The sequence below is a fragment of the Triticum urartu genome, chromosome 2A (assembly GCF_056163025.1).
Source record: "Triticum urartu cultivar PI428250 chromosome 2A, HENAU_Tu73, whole genome shotgun sequence".
NCBI classification, from domain to species: domain Eukaryota; kingdom Viridiplantae; phylum Streptophyta; class Magnoliopsida; order Poales; family Poaceae; genus Triticum; species Triticum urartu.
Window position 1 is genome coordinate 535,280,163 of NC_141874.1, and position 22,225 is coordinate 535,302,387.

The window sequence follows — 22,225 nt, forward strand, 5'->3', positions numbered from 1 at the left end:
TGGATCTCGCCCAGAACTAGTAAGCCCCTCACCTTTAAGTTTGAAATTTTTTGTTTCCTTTAGGCCATCAGCTTCTTCAAAGACGAGGTCCGTTTGATTCGCTAATCTACATGGTAATCAAATATTTTGATTAAACTGGGTACGGACTGTTGCCTGGCAAGCTCGTACTTGATCGGATCATTTGGTTTGCTCAGTCGAGCTACAAAATCAAAAATTGCATCACTAGTTTCAGACTGAAGAGAGTGTAGTTTCAGTCTCAAGAGAGTTTAGCTTACATGAGGATGAACTGTACATGATTTTGCTCTATGTCTAGTAACTGTCTGAACAAACTCATATACAGTAATAATAAGTTAACATAATTTGTGCATGTCTTTGCAGCCATGAAAGAGAAGGTTTCAAATTGGCAAGGATTCCCCCTGGTCCTGTTATCAAGATGCTAGATTAGGGAGCAAAGAGCAAGCAGGAGGCCACCTACTCGTGCAGCAGTCATACCCCACCATCATTCTTCAGGACAAAGACCCCCCAAGTACACTGCTAGAACAACACAACTGACGCCAAGGAAACACAAATGGACAAGATGCAATGCTTGCTGATGAGTAGACTTCCTAGTAGGATTTTTGAGATATTTCAAATGTGGAGCAGACTTCATGACAAATGTTGTACCACACTATAGTTGATTGCTCTCCCCAACAATTTCCAACTATAATATAAAGTTGTACACTGTATCTTTTCATCTGAAGTACATATGAATCAAATTGGAGAATATGCTATTTTTTGGTGTTGTCATTTAGTAGGCCCAAATTCAGTTGAAGGCAGATAGCAGTATATGTCTAAAATTGATGTATTTCAAATCCGGAGTGGAATTCATGCTCCTGTGTTTTCAAATGATACAACATCCCCAAAACACGCCTAATCCATGATAGATTGGCCATCCGCCCAAAAGGAATTAGCTATCTGGCCATCAGGTTTATGTGGTACAAGTCATCGGCGAAGCCACCGTGATCGTTCTTGTGAGCCACAGTGACAGATTCCGGCATGGCCGCTCCCGACCTTCTCGACGCTAATGTAGCTTCAAACCGCGGCAGAGCCTGCGGCAGCCATGGATGTCCTTCTGGACTGATGAGGGGTGATGGAGAGGACGACGATGCGTTTGGGCGTGAGGCGGACATAGTTGTGGTCTCGCCCGGTGGAGTGAGTGCCAGACCAGGGTCTCCTCGGCCGCCGCTAGTCTCACCTGCCATGATCAGATCCCCGGTGGACGAAGGAAGCAGATGCTATCAATCACAAAGATGCGTATCTGATTGGAAGGGATCACAGCTGCGTAACAATGGGAGCCGGATTGCGTCTAGTTTTTGCAGTTGAGCGGAGCCGAGGGAGCCGGGATCGTATGCGTTTGGAGCCGAGCAAGCGCTTCTGAGCCGAGGGAAGCAACGAAGGGATCGGAAGGAGCGACGGACGTTGGATGCAAGGAGGGGACACGTGGACGAATTTGGGCTAAGCTACGCACAGGATGGGCTTTGCAGCCGGTGTCCATGGAATTTTTTCTATGACCGGCATGATTTATGACCGCTGGCATGATCTGTGGCCGCAGACCTTATTTTAAAATTGAATGCGGACATGAAATGGATCGGCGCGTTGGACGCACTGCCGATCCAAATGTAAAACCGGATGAACGCCGGGCGGCCGGCCGACCCAAACGGACAAAAAAGGACAAATGCGCCGTCCGTTTGGGTCGGCCCGTTGGAGTTGCTCTTAGCTGCTCTGTAGCTAAATATTTTTGGTGTATTGTGTGCAAATGTCTGGGTACTGTTTCTAGGCTCACATGCTTTACTCAGTATTTCTGGTGGGTGCCTAGCTTTATCCCACGCAGCAGAAATGTGCAAATTGTGGGTGTTGCTGCTTTGTGTTGGCCATGTGGAAGCTCAGGAACAGAGCATGTTTTGAGAACAAACTAGTAAGATCACCCGCTGAGTGCTGACTTTGTTTGTTACGCCTGCTTTTGTGTGTGTGTGTGTTATTGGGCAAGCCTTCAAAATGGTGCTCACCGAGAGATGCTGGAACAAGGGGCGAATCTGCTACAAAGAATGGCTCTGGACGAGTCTGTCTTGGCACGAGGTAGGGATGCCCTCCGGCTGGAAGATGGTGGAGATAACAGGATGCTGCTAGGAATGTGGATGATGCAATGGCGGAGGATGCTGAATAGTAGAACAATGCTTGATTCAATGAGAGTAGCATATATTAGAGCACCTACGGCTACGTGTGCCTTTTTGCCGCCATATATGAAGGCGTTGAACAGTAATGCATGGGGTTCCTCCCCATGGCTGTCCCTGTTGGGTTGTGGGCGTTTTCCTTTTGGTATCTCTTGCAGCTGCATCCTCTTTGCTAGCGTGCATGCGGCGGTTAGGTCAGCGTATTAAGAATTGCCTCGCTAAATATATTGATGTACAACGTCTCGTTAATAGCACGTTATAGCGCGATATAGCACGCTAATAACATATTTTAAGATCGCTGCTATTTTGTTGTAGCGCGCTATTTTTTCATTGGTTATTATGCATGCGGCGGTTAGGTTCCACTACCAACAGACAGACAAAAAGGCAAAAAAAATCCACGGGAAGGACAATTTTTTACTCCACTCGATTCCTAAATATAAGTCTTTTTAAAGATTTCAACAGGAACTAAATACAGATGTATGTAGACATATTTTAAAGTGTAAATTCACTCATTTGCTTTGTGTGTAGTCCATATTGAGATTTCTAAAAAGGCTTACATTTAGCAATGGAGGGAGTAGTATACTTGTTGAAAGGCGTGGGTGTTTTTACGGGATCTCATAAAAAAATTGGGTTTAAAGGAGCTGTTGGAGAGCATTTTTTGCCTCAACTTTTCATAACTGATAGTTATTTTAGGTCTACGGGAGCTACTGGAGTTGCTCTAATCTCGGAGAGCTGAACCCAAAGCGTAGAAACTTTGTATCATATCTGGTTCGTAACATGAACATGAGCTGTTCTGGTGTCTGGCTCAGAGATAACTTAAATGTACTAGAAGAACGCCCGTGCGTTGCAACGGGACCGCATTAACTTTAAAAGTTCAATATTAATTATGTTAATATTACATTTAACATTCTCATACATATCAAGTGACATTCGCAACCTTTTCTACAATCAAATCCTCACACACACACTCTCTCCCTCCCTCTTCCTCACTCTCTCCCCCTCTTCCCTCTCCCCCCCCCCTCTCTCTCTCTCTCTCTCTAACACATACACATATCCATCTTATTGGGTACGTGACCATAATCTATCTATTTCACACACACACGCTAGTGCATAACAATATGGATTATGTGTATTATATTTGCCACCACAACTGAGGAAATTAATTTCATGTAAATCGGCCAGCCTGAGTTTGGAAATGGTCATGAGAAGAACAATGAAGATACTATTGTCACCTGAGCCGATTACATAATGGGGTAAAAAACCTGACTGGACGAAACATATAATTTTGTTATGTTGGAAATCAGAAACATTGTGTCAATTTATAAAAGCCACAAATAACATATTTGCTGATTCATTCGACAACATGAGAGCTCAAACTAAGTTGAAGTGGCTTCCTTTAAAAAAATCCAGTATTGATCATGAATTGTTCAGCAAAAATGAGAGTGCATGAATATAGGCTACTACAGTATATTATATATGCAACTGGTAATTCTCGTAAGTGAGAAAATACATCGCTTGCAAGAACGTGCTTACCTAATTTGATCTCAGCTATTTTCATATGAGCTTACAAATTTTACATACTGTGTTAGATACGTCTTTCTGTTCTCAGGTTTTAACTGAAAAAACATGATACTATGCAATTTGTCCTCACCACGCCGGTGGGTCAACGGTATGGTTGTGGCTCACCCTTGGCGTGCTTCGGCGATGACCACCTTTGGGGTGCATTAAGGTGAAGGCCGTGTTGTCCGATGCCATGCTGTCACATGATCATGTAACTGTAATAAGAACTCCAATCAGAATAGGTACACAGGGGCGGCGACCAGCTCTTCATCTCCAATCTCCATGGTTCGTCTTCTCAAAAAATTTAGCGGCCGCTGTGTGTCAATTTTTCCGATGAACTAAAAAGAGGAAAATGTACTGGACGGGAAAATGGAAGACAAAAGGAGAGAAGTAATTATTATTCAAATTTTAGTGTCATTTTGAGAAAATGACCGGACAATAGCATGATTTTAAAAAGTATTTGTGTGCATTTTAGTGTGCATGAACTACTTTCGTTTTTCATTGGAATTTTTTTATGCTTCAGAGCCGCCCCACCTTATTTATTTTTCGTCCTCCGCCATCCAATGCATATTATCAAAGTCATCCCAGCTGTCTCTTCCACAACTCAAAAGAATTACAAAGATTTTCATACAAAGTTTTCAACCTTATCAAATTCTGAACCAGCAACAGATTGACACTTACCTACTATTTTTTATATTATGAAAACACGAAGATAGTCTTGCCCACACACATTTGGGATTTTATCGGTGGATGCAATCAATGTATAAGTCTTCTATTTCTTGGATCAGGCCCAGTCTACATTAATATGAATAAATGCAGCTCTAATCTTTTTTCTTCTAAATAATATGATCAAAGAGTGTGGTTATAGTTTACTTATTTTAGGGATAGTGGTTATAGTATACAGAGACGCAGCAAAAAGGAGCTGCCGACAGCCCAACAAACAGAGAGGGAGATACTCACCCAACATGGGTATGAGCTCCAGATCAGCCACAATTAGGGAGGCAAATTATTAGTATAAGCTTCAGATAAGCACATGCAACTCTCACTTCATATAACAATACTACAGAATAAACAAGCAAAAACGAGGTCAATTACTAATATGTAATTTTCCCTAAATTCTCAAGCAGGCATTTTCACCTAAAGCCAAACTGATGAAGATTTACTTAAGTAAATTAGAGAAATGTGAAAGTATCTTACAAGAATTACCTATGGTTGACACCTGCAACTGCTCATCGGATGCCAGCAGCAGGTAAAAACATTTAACTTCTTTTGGCTTCTTTGCTTGCTTTGGTGTATCATTGTATATCAAAGTCCCTAGGACTAAATTTCCTAGATGAAATCTGTACACGGACATAAGCAAAAATCACAAGTAAGTGCAAAGAGAGAGAACAGAGAGGACAGTACAATTAGCAGCACAAAATTTGTTGCTCCGAGTGTGTCAGAAGCCAAAAACTGATGAAATGGCTTCCTAGAGTAGGGTGAAAACTTATGGAGTATGTTGCCGCTCTATTATAAAGATGATGGCATTAGCTACATGAAACTTTTAACTCCAGCATTAGAACAGGATAAACAACTCTAAACTCTATAAGTTCATACGCTGTATAATTAGTCAATAAAATGACCAAATCCATATAGTATTGTCCATCCATACATGTTCCCAAGTTTTACCTAGATAACGAACATCTTATAAGAACAACTACTCATAATGTAAACAAAAGAGCCACAAGCCTGATTGGAGCTTTAGTTTAACATGAAGCAGTTGCTTACAGTCCAGAACATAGTTGCAAAATTGCACCAAGAACAGGATATGACACTTGCATTGTGGTGTTTTTTCACTGTATATCTGACACACACACACACACTATATGCATTCTGCAGATAGGTGACTTACCAAGAGGTAGGTCACGAAATTACCTAGAGCTGCGAGGAAATGGAAATCAAATGAGGAGGGAGAAGAAAAAAAAGGATTTTTACCTTCTTCCAACTGGTGGTGGTCTTGGTTCTTCAAGATTTCTTTTTCCGCAGTTGAGGTGCAGCTGCCGGCGGTATGATAATTAAACTGTTGCTATTTCACTCTCACGAATTAAACTCACTTGTATGTCATCTCACTTATGCCAAATCATAAATCTTGGTATTGAATATCCTCCTGCATACAAAATCAAATGAAGTTAGACAAGAAAACTACTGTTATTTCATGGAAATAATAAGAGGCAAATTACACAGCAAGCAGTTTAATCCTGAGAGTGAACACAATATTGCAGTCTCATATGCTCACCAGATTGGTAAAACTTTACAAATCGCATTAGATAAGTACCATGGTAATTTACCTGACAGAGAAAGAGGTCAAGTAAATGCAGGATCTAACTGAACCATCAGCTCTCACCGGCTTATTAACCGCAAACTTTACAAAATCCAAAAAATATTTTTTTTAAATATGATGCCCACGAACAATAATGGATCAAATGGTTGTATCTGATTCCGAACAAACTGAGGCCCCTGCCCAAACAACAAAAAAAGAGTTTCCTGATTCATTAATTTGATGCACCAAGTATAATCCAAATAGGAATATGTAGCACTAAAATTGATGAATAATTGAAGATTTAAAACACAAAGAAAATATGAATACCCAAAAGTGAACTGATACTTATCTATTTGGGAGAATTTTACTATATTGATACTGAAACTTTGAGTTTCAGCCATCTGAGTGTTAGTCTAGACAAAGAGCATGTAATTGATACAAAGGCATTCTTTTAATGCAAGGTGGAAAACTGGGACTAAAAATGATCCCTTAAATATCGATCTAGCCAGACCTAACAAGGAACCGAGTGCTTACTCAGAGGACCAAACTTTCGATATATTGACAATATATAGACATAAAACTAACTATAAAAAATTAACCAGTGATACACGTGTAACGCCCCGAGACCGATGTGCCAGGTGTCGTGCAGTTATTCACTGTTGTTGTCTTGTCATTGCTTGCGTGTCATGCATTGCATATCATGTCATCATGTGCATTTCATTTGCATACGTGTTCGTCTCTTGCATCTGAGCTTTTCCCCGTTGTCCGTTTTGCAATCCGACGCTCCGTTCTCCTCCGGTGATCATTTCTACCTTTCTTTCGTGTGTGGGGATTAAACATTTCCGGATTAGACCGAGACTTGCCAAGCGGCCTTGGTTTACTACTGGTAGACCGCCTGCCAAGTTTCGTATCATTTGGACTTCGTTTGATACTCCAACGGTTAACCGAGGGACCGAGAAGGCCTCGTGTGTGTTGCAGCCCAACACCCCTCCAATTTGGCCAAAACCCACCTAAACCCTCTTCATCATCTCGGTCGTTCGATCACGATCGCGTGACCGAAAACCGCACCTTATTTGGCTCTCCTAGCTCCCTCTACCTATAAATATGTGTCTCCCTCTGAAATCCTCGCGCAGATCTAACCCTAGCTTCTTCCCACTCCGCCGCCGGACATGTCCGCGCCCGCCGGACGCGTCCAGCCTCCACCTCACTCCACCCAATCAGAAGCCGCCACGTCGCCCCGCCGCCGCTCTCCTCCAACCACGGCGTGCCACCTGTCCAGCGCGCCACCTCCCACCGCGCCGGCCCGCGGAGCCCATCGCGGGCCCGCACGGGCCCGGTCGCCGCCGCCGCCGCCCACGGGCGCGTGCCCGCGCCGCAGCCTTGTCGCCTTTCGCCGGAGTTCCGCCGGCCACTGCCTCCCCTACCGGACTTCACCGGAGAGGCACCGCCGCACCGCGCTGGCCTCCCCGCCGCACCACCTTGCTCCCTGCCGAGCCCCGTCGAGATGCGCCGCCAAGAGAGCTCCACCACGCCGGAACCCACCTCCAGGAGCGCGGTCATCAACCACCGCGGCCAGATCCGGGGTCCCCGTGCCCGGATCCGTCCGTTCTCGGCCGTCCCGGCCTCCCCGCGCCATCCAGCCCTCTCGCCGGAGTTCCCCAGCGGCGCCGCCGCCATGGATCGGGAGGAGCCCGATCCAGCCACTCCCTCCCTGGCTCCGTTGACCCTTCGCGGGCCCCGCCTTTGGCCCAGCTCCAGCCGGCCTCGTTCGGCCTGCCTCCTCCTCCTTCGTGGGCCGGCCCAGCTTCCCCAGCCCCGCTGCCCCAAGCCGGCTCCTCTGCAGATGGGCCACGGCCCATGGGTGAGCCCACACCCCAGCGCCCCTCTTGTTTTTTTACCTATCGGGCCAGCCAGATTCGGCCTGATTCATGTTTTTTTTCTGCGGAACGATTTTCCTATTTATCCAGAGATTGCCAGTTTTGCAAAATAGTCCCCCTAGATCATGCATTTAATAACTCGCTAACCGTGCATCGGATTAAAATGTTTTATATATGAAACTTGCTCAGAATTTTGTGTAGATTAATAATATCCAACTTTCATCTATGTTTGAAATGTTAAAAATGTTGTTTGCATTAATTTGCTCCTTGCCATGTTAAAATGATTTAATTCATAACTAAATAACCGTAACTCCGAACTTAATAAACTTTATATGTAATTGGGGTAGAATTTTGCCTAGTTTATCATGGTGGCCTTACTTTGCATGTTTAACAACCCTAAAATTGTGTTTAGGGCAGAACAGTACCAAATCTATAATATGCTCATGAGGAGTTTCCGGAATTGTTGTTCGTTGCTTCCGGCCTCATTTAACCTTGACTAGGTAGCTAGTTTTACTTTGCTTCACCCTCTTGCCATGTTAATCAACATTTAATATTGTTGAGTACATAAACAAGATCGAACTAAATAACTTGAATGTGGTGTTTCGTCAATATGCAATACAACGAAGTTGCATATTGAGCTCCATTTAATTTGTAGGATTGCTTGTGCCTTGCCATGCCATGCATACTTAAACCGGACATGCATCATACTTGATTGTGCATCATGCCATGATTTTGTGGTGGTTGTTTACTATGTTGTTTGCTCTTTTTCGGTGTTGCTTCTTCGGGTTGGTTCCGATAACGTCGTGTTGTGAGGATTCGTTCGTCTACGTCCGTTTGTCTTCTTCATGGACTCGTTCTTCTTCCTTGCGGGATTTCAGGCAAGATGGTCATACCCTCGAAATCACTACTATCTTTGCTATGCTAGTTTGCTCGCTCTTTTGCTATGCCAATGCTACGATGCCTACCATTTGCTTGTCAGCCTCCCAAATTGCCATGTCAAATCTCTAACCCACCATGTCCTAGCAAACCGTTGATTGGCTATGTTACCGCTTTGCTCAGCCTCTCTTATAGCGTTGTTAGTTGCAGGTGAAGATTGGAGGCCGTTCCTTGTCGGGACATTTATTTACTTGTTGGGATATCACAATATATCTTATTTAATTAATGCATCTATATACTTGGTAAAGGGTGGAACGCTCGGCCTTATGCCTGGTGTTTTGTTCCACTCTCGCCGCCCTAGTTTCCGTCATATCGGTGTTATGTTCCCGGATTTTGCGTTCCTCACGCGGTTGGGCTATAATGGGAACCCCTTGACAGTTCGCCTTAAGTAAAGCTCTTCCAGCAATGCCCAACATTGGTTTTACCATTTGCCACCTAGCCTTTTTCTTTCCCTTGGGTCGGCCGGCTCAAGGGTCATCATTATTTTACCCCCCTTGGGCCAGTGCTCCTCTGAGTGTTGGTCCAACTGAGCGATGTCCGAGGCTACCAGAGGCAACTCTGGGCTGGCTTACCCGACGTCTGGCTCATCTGAGTGTGCCCTGAGAAAAAGATATGTGCAGCTCCTATCGGGATTTATCGGCACATTCGGGCGGTGTTGCTGGTTTAGTTTTACCCTGTCGAAATGTCTTGTTGTACCGGGATACCGAGTCTGATCGGAATGTCTCGGGAGGAGGTCTATTCCTTCCTTGACCGTGAGAGCTTGTGATGGGCTAAGTTGGGACACCCCTGCAGGGATTTGAACTTTCAAAAGCCGTGCCCGCGGTTATGGGGAGATGGGAATTTGTTAATATCCGGTTGTAGAAAACCTGAACTTGACCTTAATTAAAATGAATCAACCGCGTGTGTAACCGTGATGGTCTCTTTCCGGCGGGGTCCGGAAAGTGAACACGGTTGTTGGAGTTATGCTTGACGTAGGTTGCTATAGGATCACTTCTTGATCATAGATTTCTCGACCGTGCTTTGCCTTCTCTTCTCGCTCTCGTTTGCGTAAGTTAGCCACCATATATGCTAGTCGCTTGCTGCAGCTCCACCTCATACCTTATACCTTACCCATAAGCTTAAATAGTCTTGATCGCGAGGGTGCGAGATTGCTGAGTCCCCTGGCTCACAGATACTTCCAAAACCAGCTTGCAGGTGCCGATGAGACTGTGCAGATAACGCAACCCAGCTCAGAAGGAGCTCGTTGAAGACCTTGTCCTTCGTGTTGTTCCGTTCTAATTGATCAGTAGTGGAGCCCAGTTGGGGTCGATCGGGGACCTTTGTCGCATTTGGAGTTCTTCTTTTATTTTGGTTCCGTAGTCGGACCTTGATTGTATCTGGTTGTTGTAATGCTTTATTCATGAATTTTTGTGAAGTGGCGATTGTAAGCCAACTATGTATCTCTTTGCTTATTATATTACATGGGTTGTGTGGATTACCTCACTTGCGACATATGCCTTCAATGCGATTATGCCTCTAAGTCGTGCCTCGACACGTGGGAGATATAGTCGTATCGAGGGTGTTATAACACGCAAGATAAAATTGGCGGCCAATTGCATTTTTTTTCAACAAGCACTTGGTATGTACATGGACCGGATGACTGAAAAAGGGTTTGCTGAAGCTCGTGAAAATGCACACTTGACGGGCCATTGGAAATATGAAAACTACCAAGTAGAATCGCATTTGAAAATAATTTTCACATGCACAGATTACTGGGAAAGAATGTCACTTCGCAGGGATGAAGACACGATAATCTGCATGTTTCGAAATTAAACAAAACAGCACCAGTGTTTATACCTAGAAATAAGATGAGAAAGTAATATCTTAATGATCAAAAACAACTGATAGATATACATGTTCTCTCCTAGCAGGTATATACATGTAATGGTCAAATCTGCCATTGTTCAGATATAACAGATCTGCAGCTATATATACATGTTCTCTGAAAGCATCTATACATGTAATGGTCAAGTAAATAAGATACGGAGGGTAAATATTAAGCGTAACCTTTTAGACATCTTTGAGTTGCTCACCATTAGCAAGGAAAGTGGAAGGTCCTTTTTGCTTGGAGTTTGGCGAGTAGCAGCGGAGGAGCTTCTTCTGTTGCATTTCGCCCGTCCTATAAGATAATCTACCTGCAAAGGACATAACCCTTGTAGATAATCCCCATGTACAGTCCCATAGAAGGAAGAAATTCAGCAGAATATAAGTGAAAGCAGTTTGATGCAGACAGGAACTTCATGTTGCTTTTTCTTCCGTCTGCAACAAAAATATATTAACAGAATCAAAACAAATTTAATGCACACACGTGAAGACGCATGTCTATATTTTCTACTCTTGTTCTTTACAATCAGATAGCCATAAGTCCAGGGCAATGGAAAATGTAGACCTGAAGATATTTTCTACTCGGCAGAATATATTTTCTACTCTTGTTCTTTAGAATCAGACTGAACTCTGTATGCTACTTACTCATAAGTCCAGGGCAATGGAAAATGTAGACCTGATGTGTTGCAGAAATGCACATCGTCGTGCAGTTTTGTTTCCGCCATGTCCTATCTCTGAAGAAGAAAAGCTTGAGTTCTCACAGTGCAGTAAGCAAATCAGGAGGGTTCGGGATGAAGAAAACTCACCCCTTTGCGGTCGGTCGGATGGGGCAGAGCTCGCGTTTGGTGAAGACATGATCCCCAGCGGCGGCGGCGAGGAGGAGGCGGAGATGGCCGGTTCCGGAGGGCCGGACGGGATCTGCAGCTCGCTCCACCCAGGGAGGAAGGATACCTTCCTGAATCCATCCATCCATGCTTGAAGCTTAGACGACCGGCCGTGGGTGGATCTGCAGCCATGGTGGATGGGGGTGAAGACCGCGGCCGCCATCGCTTGCGAACGGAGGTGGAGAAGGAGGCATCGGCGGAGGCGGAGGTGGAGATGGTGGGGGCGGCGGTGCGCCAGGAGGAGGCGGAGGCGACCTCGCGCGGGAAGTAGGTCGGGGCGGAGGCTCGCTGGGTTCGAGGGAGGGGCCAGGTGGGTGTCCGAACCGCCGGGGCACCTAGTGGAGGTGTTCGGCTGCTGCAGCGGTTGGGGCGGCGGCCGAGTCGCGGGAACCGGCCGTGAGGCAGGATCCGGTGCGCCTCCAGCAAATCTGGGTGGGGGGAGACCGGCGATGGGACCACTGGTCCCGTGGGCGGGGGTGGCGGGGCGGTGGCGCTCTGGGGAAGACGGCGGCAGCGGCGCGCTCGGGAAGATGGCGAGGGCAGCGGGGTGGCGGCGCTCCAGGGAAGAAGGAGGGTCCGGCGGCGCGCCGGTAGGAGGCGGGGATGACGGCGCGCCGGAAGGAGGCGGGAGTGGTAGCGCACCGGTAGGAGGCGGGGTAGGCAGCAGCGGCGACAGGATCGGGGGGAGGTTGGGGATCGGACGAGGGGATTTTTTTTAGCGGGTCAGGCAGTTCGGGGTGCGAGAAAGGGACGAAAAAAAACCAGCGAAAAAAAACCGGACGAAAATGGTGGGACGAAAATAAAATCCGAAACGCGGACTACCAATTGAGACATTAGGAGTAGAGATCTGTCCCCGCAAAAAAAAAACCTTAGATGTATCTGTGCCGATAAATACAGTAGAATATAAACATGATGTGCTCGTATCTTCAGTTAGAATTTAATTAGGTGTTAGAGGCACCATTATTCTTGCTCTTGCTCCAACTTGCTGAACACAAATGATTAATATCCTCTGCATTGACTTGCGGATGAAATCGCGATCTTGCTATCTTGGATAATGGACGTTTTTTCTCTTGACAGCTTGGATAATGGATGGTATTGATTGGCACTGCGTCATTCCACATATGTACACATGTGTCTTGCCTAATGAAACGTGCTGATTAGTGGGCCATCTTCAGCATGTTCACCTACTAATCAGCCATGCTTACTTGTCTGACCAACCTCTTTCTTTCGGGCATTGTTGGCTGGCTACCTGTCTGCACGATGCCGTTCGAGTTTGTCTACCAGCATCTGCAAGTCTACATATATTGCTCTGCTCACATCCAGGCGATCTCACGAGAGCTGTGTCGTCGTTGGATCGGTAGGACCTAAAAGGAAAGCGCGCTGAGAGAGAGAGAGAGAGAGAGAGAGAGAGAGAGAGAGAGAGAGAGAGATGGCCGGTGGGGCCTTTGTGGTGAACGATGGCCCCGCCCCGGACTACGGCGGACGGCTGACGCTGTCGGTGCTCATGACCTGCTTCGTGGCCGCCTCCGGTGGCCTCATCTTCGGCTATGACATCGGCATCTCAGGTGAGCCTCGGCCTCGGCCTCGATCGATGTTTCTTGAGCTAGGGGAGCCGGATGCATGGGGTTTGATCGTTGACTTCAGGCGGCGTGTCGCAAATGGAGCCGTTCCTGCGGCGGTTCTTCCCGCACGTCCTGGAGAAGATGGCGGTGGCGAAGCACAACGACTACTGCCTCTACGACAGCCAGGCGCTCACGGCCTTCACGTCGTCGCTGTACGTCGCCGGCCTGCTGGCGTCGCTCGTGGCTAGCCGCGTCACCAAGGCCATAGGGCGGCAGCGCGTCATGCTCGTGGGCGGGGCGCTCTTCTTCGCCGGCGGCGCCATCACCGGCGCGGCTATGAACATCGCCATGCTCATCATTGGGCGCATGCTGCTCGGCTTCGGCGTCGGCTTCACCAACCAGGTCAGCACAGTACAGCACAGTACATGAATTCAACACTGCATTCTTTTAACAAGATAACTCCCTACGGGCAGTCTATCGATCCAGCAAATACAGTAGTATACTATTATGGAAGTGATTAGTTACTCCTAAACTCGATCCAAGGGGAGAGAAATGGCTTGCGCAACGCAAGTACACGAGCGAACATGCACAACACAAGTACTCCCTTCGTTTTTTTAGTTTGCATATAAGATTTAATCAAATTCAAACTTTGTTAACTTTGACTATGTTTATAGAAAAAATATCAAGATTCATAATATAAAATTAATATTGTTAGATGCATCATGAAATTAATTTTCATACCATATAACTTTAGTATTGTAAATGTTGATAGTCTTTTCTATAAACTTGGACAAACTTTACGAAGTTTGACTTTGACCAAATCTTATATACATACTAAAAAGAAACGAAGGAAGTATATGCAGCGAGTTTTTTTATGAGAACCAATAGTCAGAACCTTGATTGATAGCCCCACTCTAAAAGGTCTTTACCACCGTGCTAGACACACATTCTCATTAGTTACTTCTCAGTCAATAGTCGGCTGCTCGTACTTTTGTACTTCATGATAATCACCAGTCAAGAGTTATTATGGAGTAACTCTTAGGTACAACACCCTCTGTTCATGGAAATGTTATTTTCCTCAGTCCGGAACAGAGGGAATAGTAATACCGAAAGTACTCTTCTAGTCCTGAGTTTAAATGAGGTCGGGTAAACAGTAAAATAATCTTTTTTTAAAAAGAATCTGATTTTTAAGTGACAAACATTAACAAAAGTTTTCAACGCTTGCAAAGTTTCAACGTGAAACTACATGTAGAAGCCATGGCAAAGAAAATCATCACTCCAAAATGCTTTTGGAAATGATATTTTTGGAGCATCGATTTTGTTTTTTTAGCCACGGCTTCTACAAATATCATTTCACGATGAAATTTTGCAAGCATTGAAAATTTTTGTCAATGTTTGTCACTGAAAAATTTCAGATTTTTTTAAACTTTTTTTCATTTTTTTCTTCTGATTTACTGTTCATCCGAGCTCAGCTTAGGAACTTCATGTCCGTAGTATACACTGTATATACATGGAAATAGCAAATACGGAAATGTTATTTCCCTCAATGCAAAGGAGTACGTCAGAGTTTTAGCGGTGGAATTTGTGAGCAAGAGAAGTTCAAAAAGGAAAAGACTGTTTGTGAGGAAGGGCCTTCCAAAATTAGATAGAACCATCTTATCCATCCCCTTCCTTTGTGGCAAAAAGCCAAACATAGATAGTTTTTTTTGAGTGATAGATAAGGTTATGTAAGCACCGTCGAGAGTGCCCTGCTGCAGCTGAAAATTAGCTCAGGTTTTTTTTTGGCGATGGTTGAGCTCAGTTCTCTATACCAACAATCAACGCCTTATGGCATACGAGTATCATTGTTTTTTATTTTTTGAGAATATAGGAGTGTCATTGTGATTGCAGTTTCGAGTTTCATTCATAATAGCAAAAAAGCCCGTGCGTTGCAACGGGAAAGAAAATAACACACGCTCTTAACCTAATAACCATGACTCAAGACCTTAATAGGCCCGCGTCTTTTAGTTTCACATGGCATCACATTTGTATTTCCTCTATACTCACACACTCGCTAAAAAAAAGCCCGTGCATTGCAACGGGAAAGAAAATAACACATGCTCTTAACCCAATAACCATGACACAAGACATGTCTCTCTCTTTTGCGCGCGCGCACCTGCGCACACTCGCTTCGAATAAGATAAAAAGTATGTTTTTTTTCCTGCAAGGTTTTTCATAGTTGTGTATGCATAGTTCTCGATGTTTTTTCTCTCACTCTAATTTTAATAGATGTTTATTTGCAATTCGAATCACCGACGGTACAAAAAAACAGACCATACACTATATATTAAGTTTGCACCAAAAATATATATTTTAGAAATATTTAACAGCTAAAAATAACCTTATATTTAGATTCTACATATTTTTCTAATCAAATTTCATATATAACATGTTAAAATCTAAGTTACGGTTTAAAAGATATGAATAATCTTATTTTACATAAATTGTAGATTGATTAACCGAAACGTTAAGGGGTTTTCTGTTAAAATTAAAAAAACGTTTTGGCTGACTTAAATATGGACGGCGGGTTGATTGTCTAAGACATCAGGGGCTTTTCTGAGAAAATGAAAAAACGGTTCGGTTGTAACTTAAACGTGTACTGCGGGTTGATTTACAGAAAACTGAGGGGTTTATTTGTAAAATGGCATGACGGACGACCAGAAACAGTCCGTGCTTTATTAGTACGTAAGATATTATGCTAATACAGCTTCGCAAGCGTGTGCACAAAAATATGTTTTTCCCATCATGTCACCCGAAAATGGATTTTTACCCAAAGTTTTCCCGCTGTTTCGACAGCAGAAAAAATATATGAATGAAAATACTTCAGTGCTTTAGAAGAAAAAAAATGACATTTTTATGTAAAATTAATCGAGCTCTACCAGTGAAGGGTTTGCTACTGAAATGACAAAAACAGAGTTTAAAACCTTTGCCCAGTGATACTCGGGAGAGCCGTTCGTGTAGAATGGAACGAACCAAAGCTCCTTATCAGTTGTTAATCTGCTACAGCTATCAACTGATTGATTCAGTCTTCCGCTGACATAGGAAGCGTCTAAAGCCAGCCATTGTTCACTGGACTAACTGTATCCGGCTGTGGACTTGACAGATATATTTATTCTTAGATAGCTAGTGTTCAGTTCTCAAGTCAATGCTAACATGTCATCTGACATTGCCATGATATCCCCCGGAGCCCGGAGCCACCAACCTCACTTGCTTAAAATTTTAAGTGCAAGTGGAACCATGGCTGAACTACCCAGTAGCAATAGATAGCCTAGTCCACGCTACTATCTGCTTGACCCGGTAGCATGGATAACCAGGTCACAGCTGGTTTCTTTGATGTATGATATTCTGCCGTGAAAATTGCTCATCGTTGCCATGAGTGTTTTAAATTAAATCAGTTTTTATTTACACCAACCCTAAAGTTGCCGTGTAAGACCCATGAAACAAATACGACTTTATGTGGATATTTTCCTTTGGTGAATATTTTTTTAAGAAACGTTGAATTACAACGTAGCACACACGCACACTCAAACTAGAACACAAACACTCACACGTCGCCTATTGAAGATCGGGTCGGAATGGCGCTCGCATACATGCCATTGCTGCACGCCATGCAAGTTTCTTTCCTTCTTCTTTTTTTGATTTTTTCACTTTGTTTTTCTCACTATTTTTTGAAATATTACAAAAGTTATATTTGGATTTTTATTTTTTTAATGTTTATTTTAAAAACAAATTATGTATTATATATATTTTTAATTATCAACACATATTTAAAGATGTTCATATTATTTATAAAGTGTTCACATATTTATAAACGGTATTCATGTATTTGAGAAATGTTCAACGTGTACTAAACAATATTCTGGTTCTAAAAAAAGCGTTCATGGATTTATAAAATATTTTAATTAAAACTATTTATAATGCATTTAAAAATGTCTGGCCTGTATTTTGAAAATATTGAATGTGTTTTGACATATGTTCAACATTATTTGAAAGAATGTTTGTTGTAATTTTTTAAATATACAAGGTATATTTAAAAAATATTGAACATGTATTAAATATATTTACTTACAAAACATATTTGTAAAAGATATCATGTATTTATTATAAAATCATTATTCAATTTCCTAGAAAGAGCATACGTGGAAAAAAGTAAGAAAATAAATATAAAAATTTAATAAATGAAAACTGAAGATAAAATAAAATGGAGAAAATAAGGTCGGGAAAAAAGGAAAAAAATAGAAATAGAAAATAAATGGATAAAAAGGAATTGGGAATATAATACTATGGAAAACAGGAAAAAATTGCCCGCTCATACAAAATCAAAGTGGAAAATTGACCCGGCCCATCACCCCTGAGAGAAAAATAGGACGTCCTATTTGACGCATTTGGCAACAATGCTATTTAAAAAAACACAAAAACGAACGCTCTCACGTGTATCAAACTCGAGACATCTCCTGTTTGAATGTTGCTAGCCAGTTGAGCTACTGATTATTTTCGTGAACAATGAGCAGTACTGAAGTTCAAGAACTACTAGAAACAATAAATCCAAACACTTTATGAAAAGTTTCACAGATTTGTTTGGAAATTTCATTCTTCTATAACAGCATGATTTTTGAAAATCCAAACATTTTTTGAATTTTGAGAAAAAAAATTCGAATACAAGAACAAATTTTAAACCCCCAACAAATTTTAAAAAACGCAAAAAATTTCTAAATACGTGAATAAAATTTGGAAATGGGAACATTTTTTAAAACATATAATATTTTTTGGAAAAGGCAACATTTTTTTGAAATTTTGAACACAATTTTGAAATAATGAACATTTTTTTAAATTTCTGCTTTTTATAAATTATTAAAAAATTATGAATTCCTGAACATTTTGTAAATTTCTGGACATTTTGTGAATTTTCGAACACTTTTTTTAAAAAGAAGCAAACAGTTTTTGAAATTCAAAACTTCTTTGATATTTCTAAAGTTTCCAAAAAAAATTAAAACAACATTCTATTGAAAAATTAAAAGAATTGTGCTTGATGCAATTTGTTTGGAATTTATGAACATTTTTTGAAAATGGGAATGAACTTGGATAAAAGAAACAAAAAAGGAAAAAAAAACAATAGAACAAAAAAGACAAAAATGGGCCGGCCCAGTCATGGCCGTTCTTGTGCGACGTCCCAACAATTTGTCGCAACTTGCATCTAATAGGGCTTCTGGAGAAAAAGCAGTCCCCCCCCCCCCCCCCCCGGTCAACAAAGTTCACGAAAAAATTGCCCTGCATCGGGAAGTTGTGCCGGCCCAGCCCATAGCCCGCCTCCAATACATCACCTAGTTTCTTGTCAATGGCGCAATCGAAGGAGGCCCCCTCATCTTTAATTTTGGGGATGAAGAGGAGGAGAGGCCGAAGATCCCCTCGACCCATTAGGGCATGTACAATAGTTGATAAAATAGTCTTATCTTAATACTTGCATGTAATTTAAAGATGACAAAATCAAATGTCTACAATGGGTCATCTCTTAGCCTCATCTCTAATAACTAGTCATTCCTAAAAACATGGTGAGACATATTGTGCTAAGAGGTCATCTCTTGTCTTATCTTAAATAAGAGAAGACAAACTTTTTCTTATGAGTTCTCTCTTCTTCAACTCATCATTTATGCTACGTGACACTTCTAAAATAGCATCATTTACATGCCCTAATGGAGGCAGGAGGACACTGAAAGGAAGCGTTGTATTTGAGACCGTACCCCAAAGTTTACGCTTTGTGTCCGCAACTTTCAAATGCATATAAAGCGCTTCATATGCGTACAACGGGCTCTGTTAGAGTTCTTCTCACATATATCCAATCAAATTGGAACAAGTAAATGATGTCTACTACATCACCAAGGGGAGAACGGATCCATGTTTGCTCGTATGCACTAACGTTGGTGTAAATATGATTGCCGAATGACGATGATTTTCATCTAATGACTGATGCCATATATGCATGACAAAATGACAGGCGACTCCTGTGTTCCTGTCCGAGATGGCCCCGACGCAGTGGCGCGGCTCCCTTACCGCCGGCTTCCAGATCTTCCTCGCCCTCGGCGTCCTCATCGCCAACCTCACAAACTACGCCACCGCGCGCATCTCCTGGGGCTGGCGCCTCTCCCTGGGCCTCGCCGGCGCGCCGGCTGTGATCATCTTCCTGGGCGCCCTCTTCCTCACGGACACCCCCAGCAGCCTCGTCATGCGCGGCAAGGCCGACGAGGCCCGCGCCGCGCTCGTCCGGGTGCGCGGGGCGGGCGCCGACGTGGACGCGGAGTTCCAGGACATCGTGCGCGCCGTGGAGGTCGCGCGCGAGAGCGAGGAAGGCGCGTTCCACCGGATGGCGACGAGGCGCGAGTACCGCCCTCACCTGGTGCTCGCCGTGGCCGTGCCCATGTTCTTCCAGCTCACCGGCGTCATCGTGCTCTCCTTCTTCGCGCCGCTGGTGTTCCGCACCGCCGGGTTCGGCAGCAACGCCGCGCTGATGGGCGCCGTCATTCTCGGCGGCGTGAACCTGGGGGCGCTCATGCTCTCCACCCTCGTCATCGACCGGTACGGCCGCAGGGTGATGTTCATGGTCGGCGGCATCCAGATGATCGTTGCCCAGGTATGCATCCACGTCCAGTTCCATCTGAGCATTGCCCAGGTATGCTTGAATGGCCGGGTTTTCTGACGCAGACACACGTTTGAGCATTGAAGGTTGCGATGGCATGGATCATGGGCGCGCAGGTGGGGAAGAGCGGCGACGCGCCGATGGCGAGGCCGTACGGGGTTGCGATCCTGGTGTTCACGTGCATGCACGCCGCCGGGTTCGGGTGGTCGTGGGGGCCGCTGGGGTGGGTGGTGCCGGGCGAGATATTCCCGGTGGACATCCGGTCGGCGGGGCAGGCCATGAACGTGTCCATCGGCCTCGGCCTGACGTTCGTGCAGACGCAGTCGTTCCTCCCCATGCTCTGCAGCTTCAAGTATGCCACGTTCGCCTACTACGCCGGCTGGGTCGCCGTCATGACCGTCTTCATCGCGCTGTTCCTGCCGGAGACCAAGGGCGTGCCGCTCGAGTCCATGGGCACCGTCTGGGTCAAGCACTGGTACTGGAAGCGCTTCGTGCAGCCGCAAGCAAAAATCGCGGACTCACTCACCTAGTTAACTGGGCCCCGTCAAGTCTGTTCGCTATGTAAACCAAACGAACTCCTCGTTGACTCCTATACGCATCAGTTGACCCCACAACTTTTAACAATCTGTCTTTAGTTATATACTCCCTCTATTTCTAAATATAAGTCTTTCTAGAGATTTCACTATGGATCACATACAAATATATAGATGCATTTCAGAGCGTAGATTCACTCATTTTGATTCATATGCAGTGCATAATGAAATCTCTACAAAGACTTGTATTTAAAAATGGAGGTAGTATATATTTGAGCAAACTTTTGACAAAATTTGAAGAGTTTGTGTCAATTGACCTCATAGATTTATTGGGTCTGGCACTGCATTGTTTAGCGGGGCACTTTCTTGAGCCATTTCTTTTCCGCTTGAGCCATGCGGGGAATGGAGATTATGGGAGGACCAGGGAAGTAGGTGAAATCGGATTCGACGAAGAGACACCAATAAACCTAAAATTATTTTTTTGATGAAAATACTCAACTTCATATTTTACATTCTTAAGAAGTTGCTTCCCACTATAAGGTATTCTCTTAACATGCAAACAGTCCAACTCATCATGCCATGTCATCAGATACCAGCCAACCACAAGTCAGCGATTACAGAAGAGACCCACCATAGGTAGACAACAAATCATGTGATTAAATTTTAGTTTGCATGTAGTCATTCCCTGGTCACCGAAAAGACCATCGTTTCCTCTTCAATTCAGTTACAACTACAGAACGCACCTATCACAAGATAATCAGTACAACACGACCTTCTCTATCCTTGGTATTTTTCGCTGGCTACAATAGGGTGCGGCGTCTGGGATCCCATCTATGTGTGAGGAAGCTCCTCCGGTCCGGATCGCCTCTACGACCCTTCCTAATTCTCTGAGATATGTTCCCCTCCGTTGTGGCGACTGTATCGTCAAGACGGTGTCCGTGGTGCCCTGGTCCTCTCCATTCTATCTCTCCGTTCTAGCCAAGATACCTCCGCCGCCTCTGGGGATGTTCGACCCGTTCAGTTCGACTGGATCAGATCGAACTCTGGGGTTCTGGAGCTGGCTTTCTTTCCGATCTGGTGGTGATGCCGGCCTGTGCCATGTAGCGGAGGGCTTTCTTTTTGGCCTTGAGGGGTCGGACTGATGGCGACGCAGGACATGACCTCCTTTTCCAGCAAGAACTTGCAAGAGCCCTAGATCCAACTCCTTCCGCGGGTGTCGTCCCGGCTGATGCATAGACGAGCTTCTACTACGGCAATGGTAGCTTTATTTTTTGGCAAGCCAATCTGCAGTCTTATCTCCAATATCTAATTTTGTATATACTCCGTATATCACAATAAAATCTCTCTCCCATTATGGTAGGATGTATACTACAAGATGTGAGGTGCCACTTCTTACTCAGCCGCAAATCTTTCATGAATACAATACAGACCATATATAATAAGTTTCAGTTTTACAAGCAAAATCCCATACTTCACATGACATTGTTTTTCTCAGGCAACTACAATGAACATTCACGTGTCTTTTCTTTTACTTAATTTCCTACCTTTCATATTTGTAATTGCTCTGATTTAGAATGATGATTGCAAGACTCTTTCCTGTACCTGGCTTACTCAAGCATCTTTGACAGGGAAAAGAAGATGATGAAAAAATGCTTAAATATTTTTGCATGGTGTTGTCTGTACTGTAGTCTTATATTTTTCCAAATGGCCCAAATTTGCGATGGATTTATGTTGCGTGGCCGATCAGGGAAGATGAAGAGGCATATATTATGCCCTTATATCTATTGCCTACAGCACATACATGTAAGCTTCCTTCATTTATTTTCAGTCT

The 22,225-nt window shown here is 44.0% G+C and overlaps 1 protein-coding gene and 2 long non-coding RNA genes across 3 annotated transcripts; 2 read left to right on the top strand and 1 right to left on the bottom strand.

The window, feature by feature from the left end:
* Positions 1 to 3,601: 3,601 nt before the first annotated feature.
* LOC147985779 (uncharacterized) lies at positions 3,602 to 11,636 on the bottom strand. Its single transcript, XR_015616888.1, has 7 exons — positions 11,552 to 11,636; positions 11,391 to 11,479; positions 10,955 to 11,056; positions 6,046 to 6,097; positions 5,745 to 5,916; positions 4,977 to 5,110; positions 3,602 to 4,830 (listed from the first exon to the last, which is right to left on the bottom strand). It is a non-coding gene; the product is annotated as an uncharacterized LOC147985779 (long non-coding RNA).
* Positions 6,273 to 10,359, top strand: LOC147985780 (uncharacterized). Its single transcript, XR_015616889.1, has 2 exons — positions 6,273 to 8,824; positions 10,070 to 10,359. It is a non-coding gene; the product is annotated as an uncharacterized LOC147985780 (long non-coding RNA).
* Positions 11,637 to 12,849: 1,213 nt separating the features above from the next.
* LOC125538517 (sugar transport protein MST1) lies at positions 12,850 to 20,715 on the top strand. The gene is made up of 4 exons (XM_048701801.2): positions 12,850 to 13,194; positions 13,274 to 13,593; positions 19,223 to 19,855; positions 19,948 to 20,715. The coding sequence occupies exons 1-4, from the start codon at positions 13,059 to 13,061 to the stop codon at positions 20,389 to 20,391; spliced, it is 1,533 nt and encodes a 510-aa protein (XP_048557758.1). The 5' UTR covers positions 12,850 to 13,058; the 3' UTR covers positions 20,392 to 20,715.
* Positions 20,716 to 22,225: the final 1,510 nt, after the last annotated feature.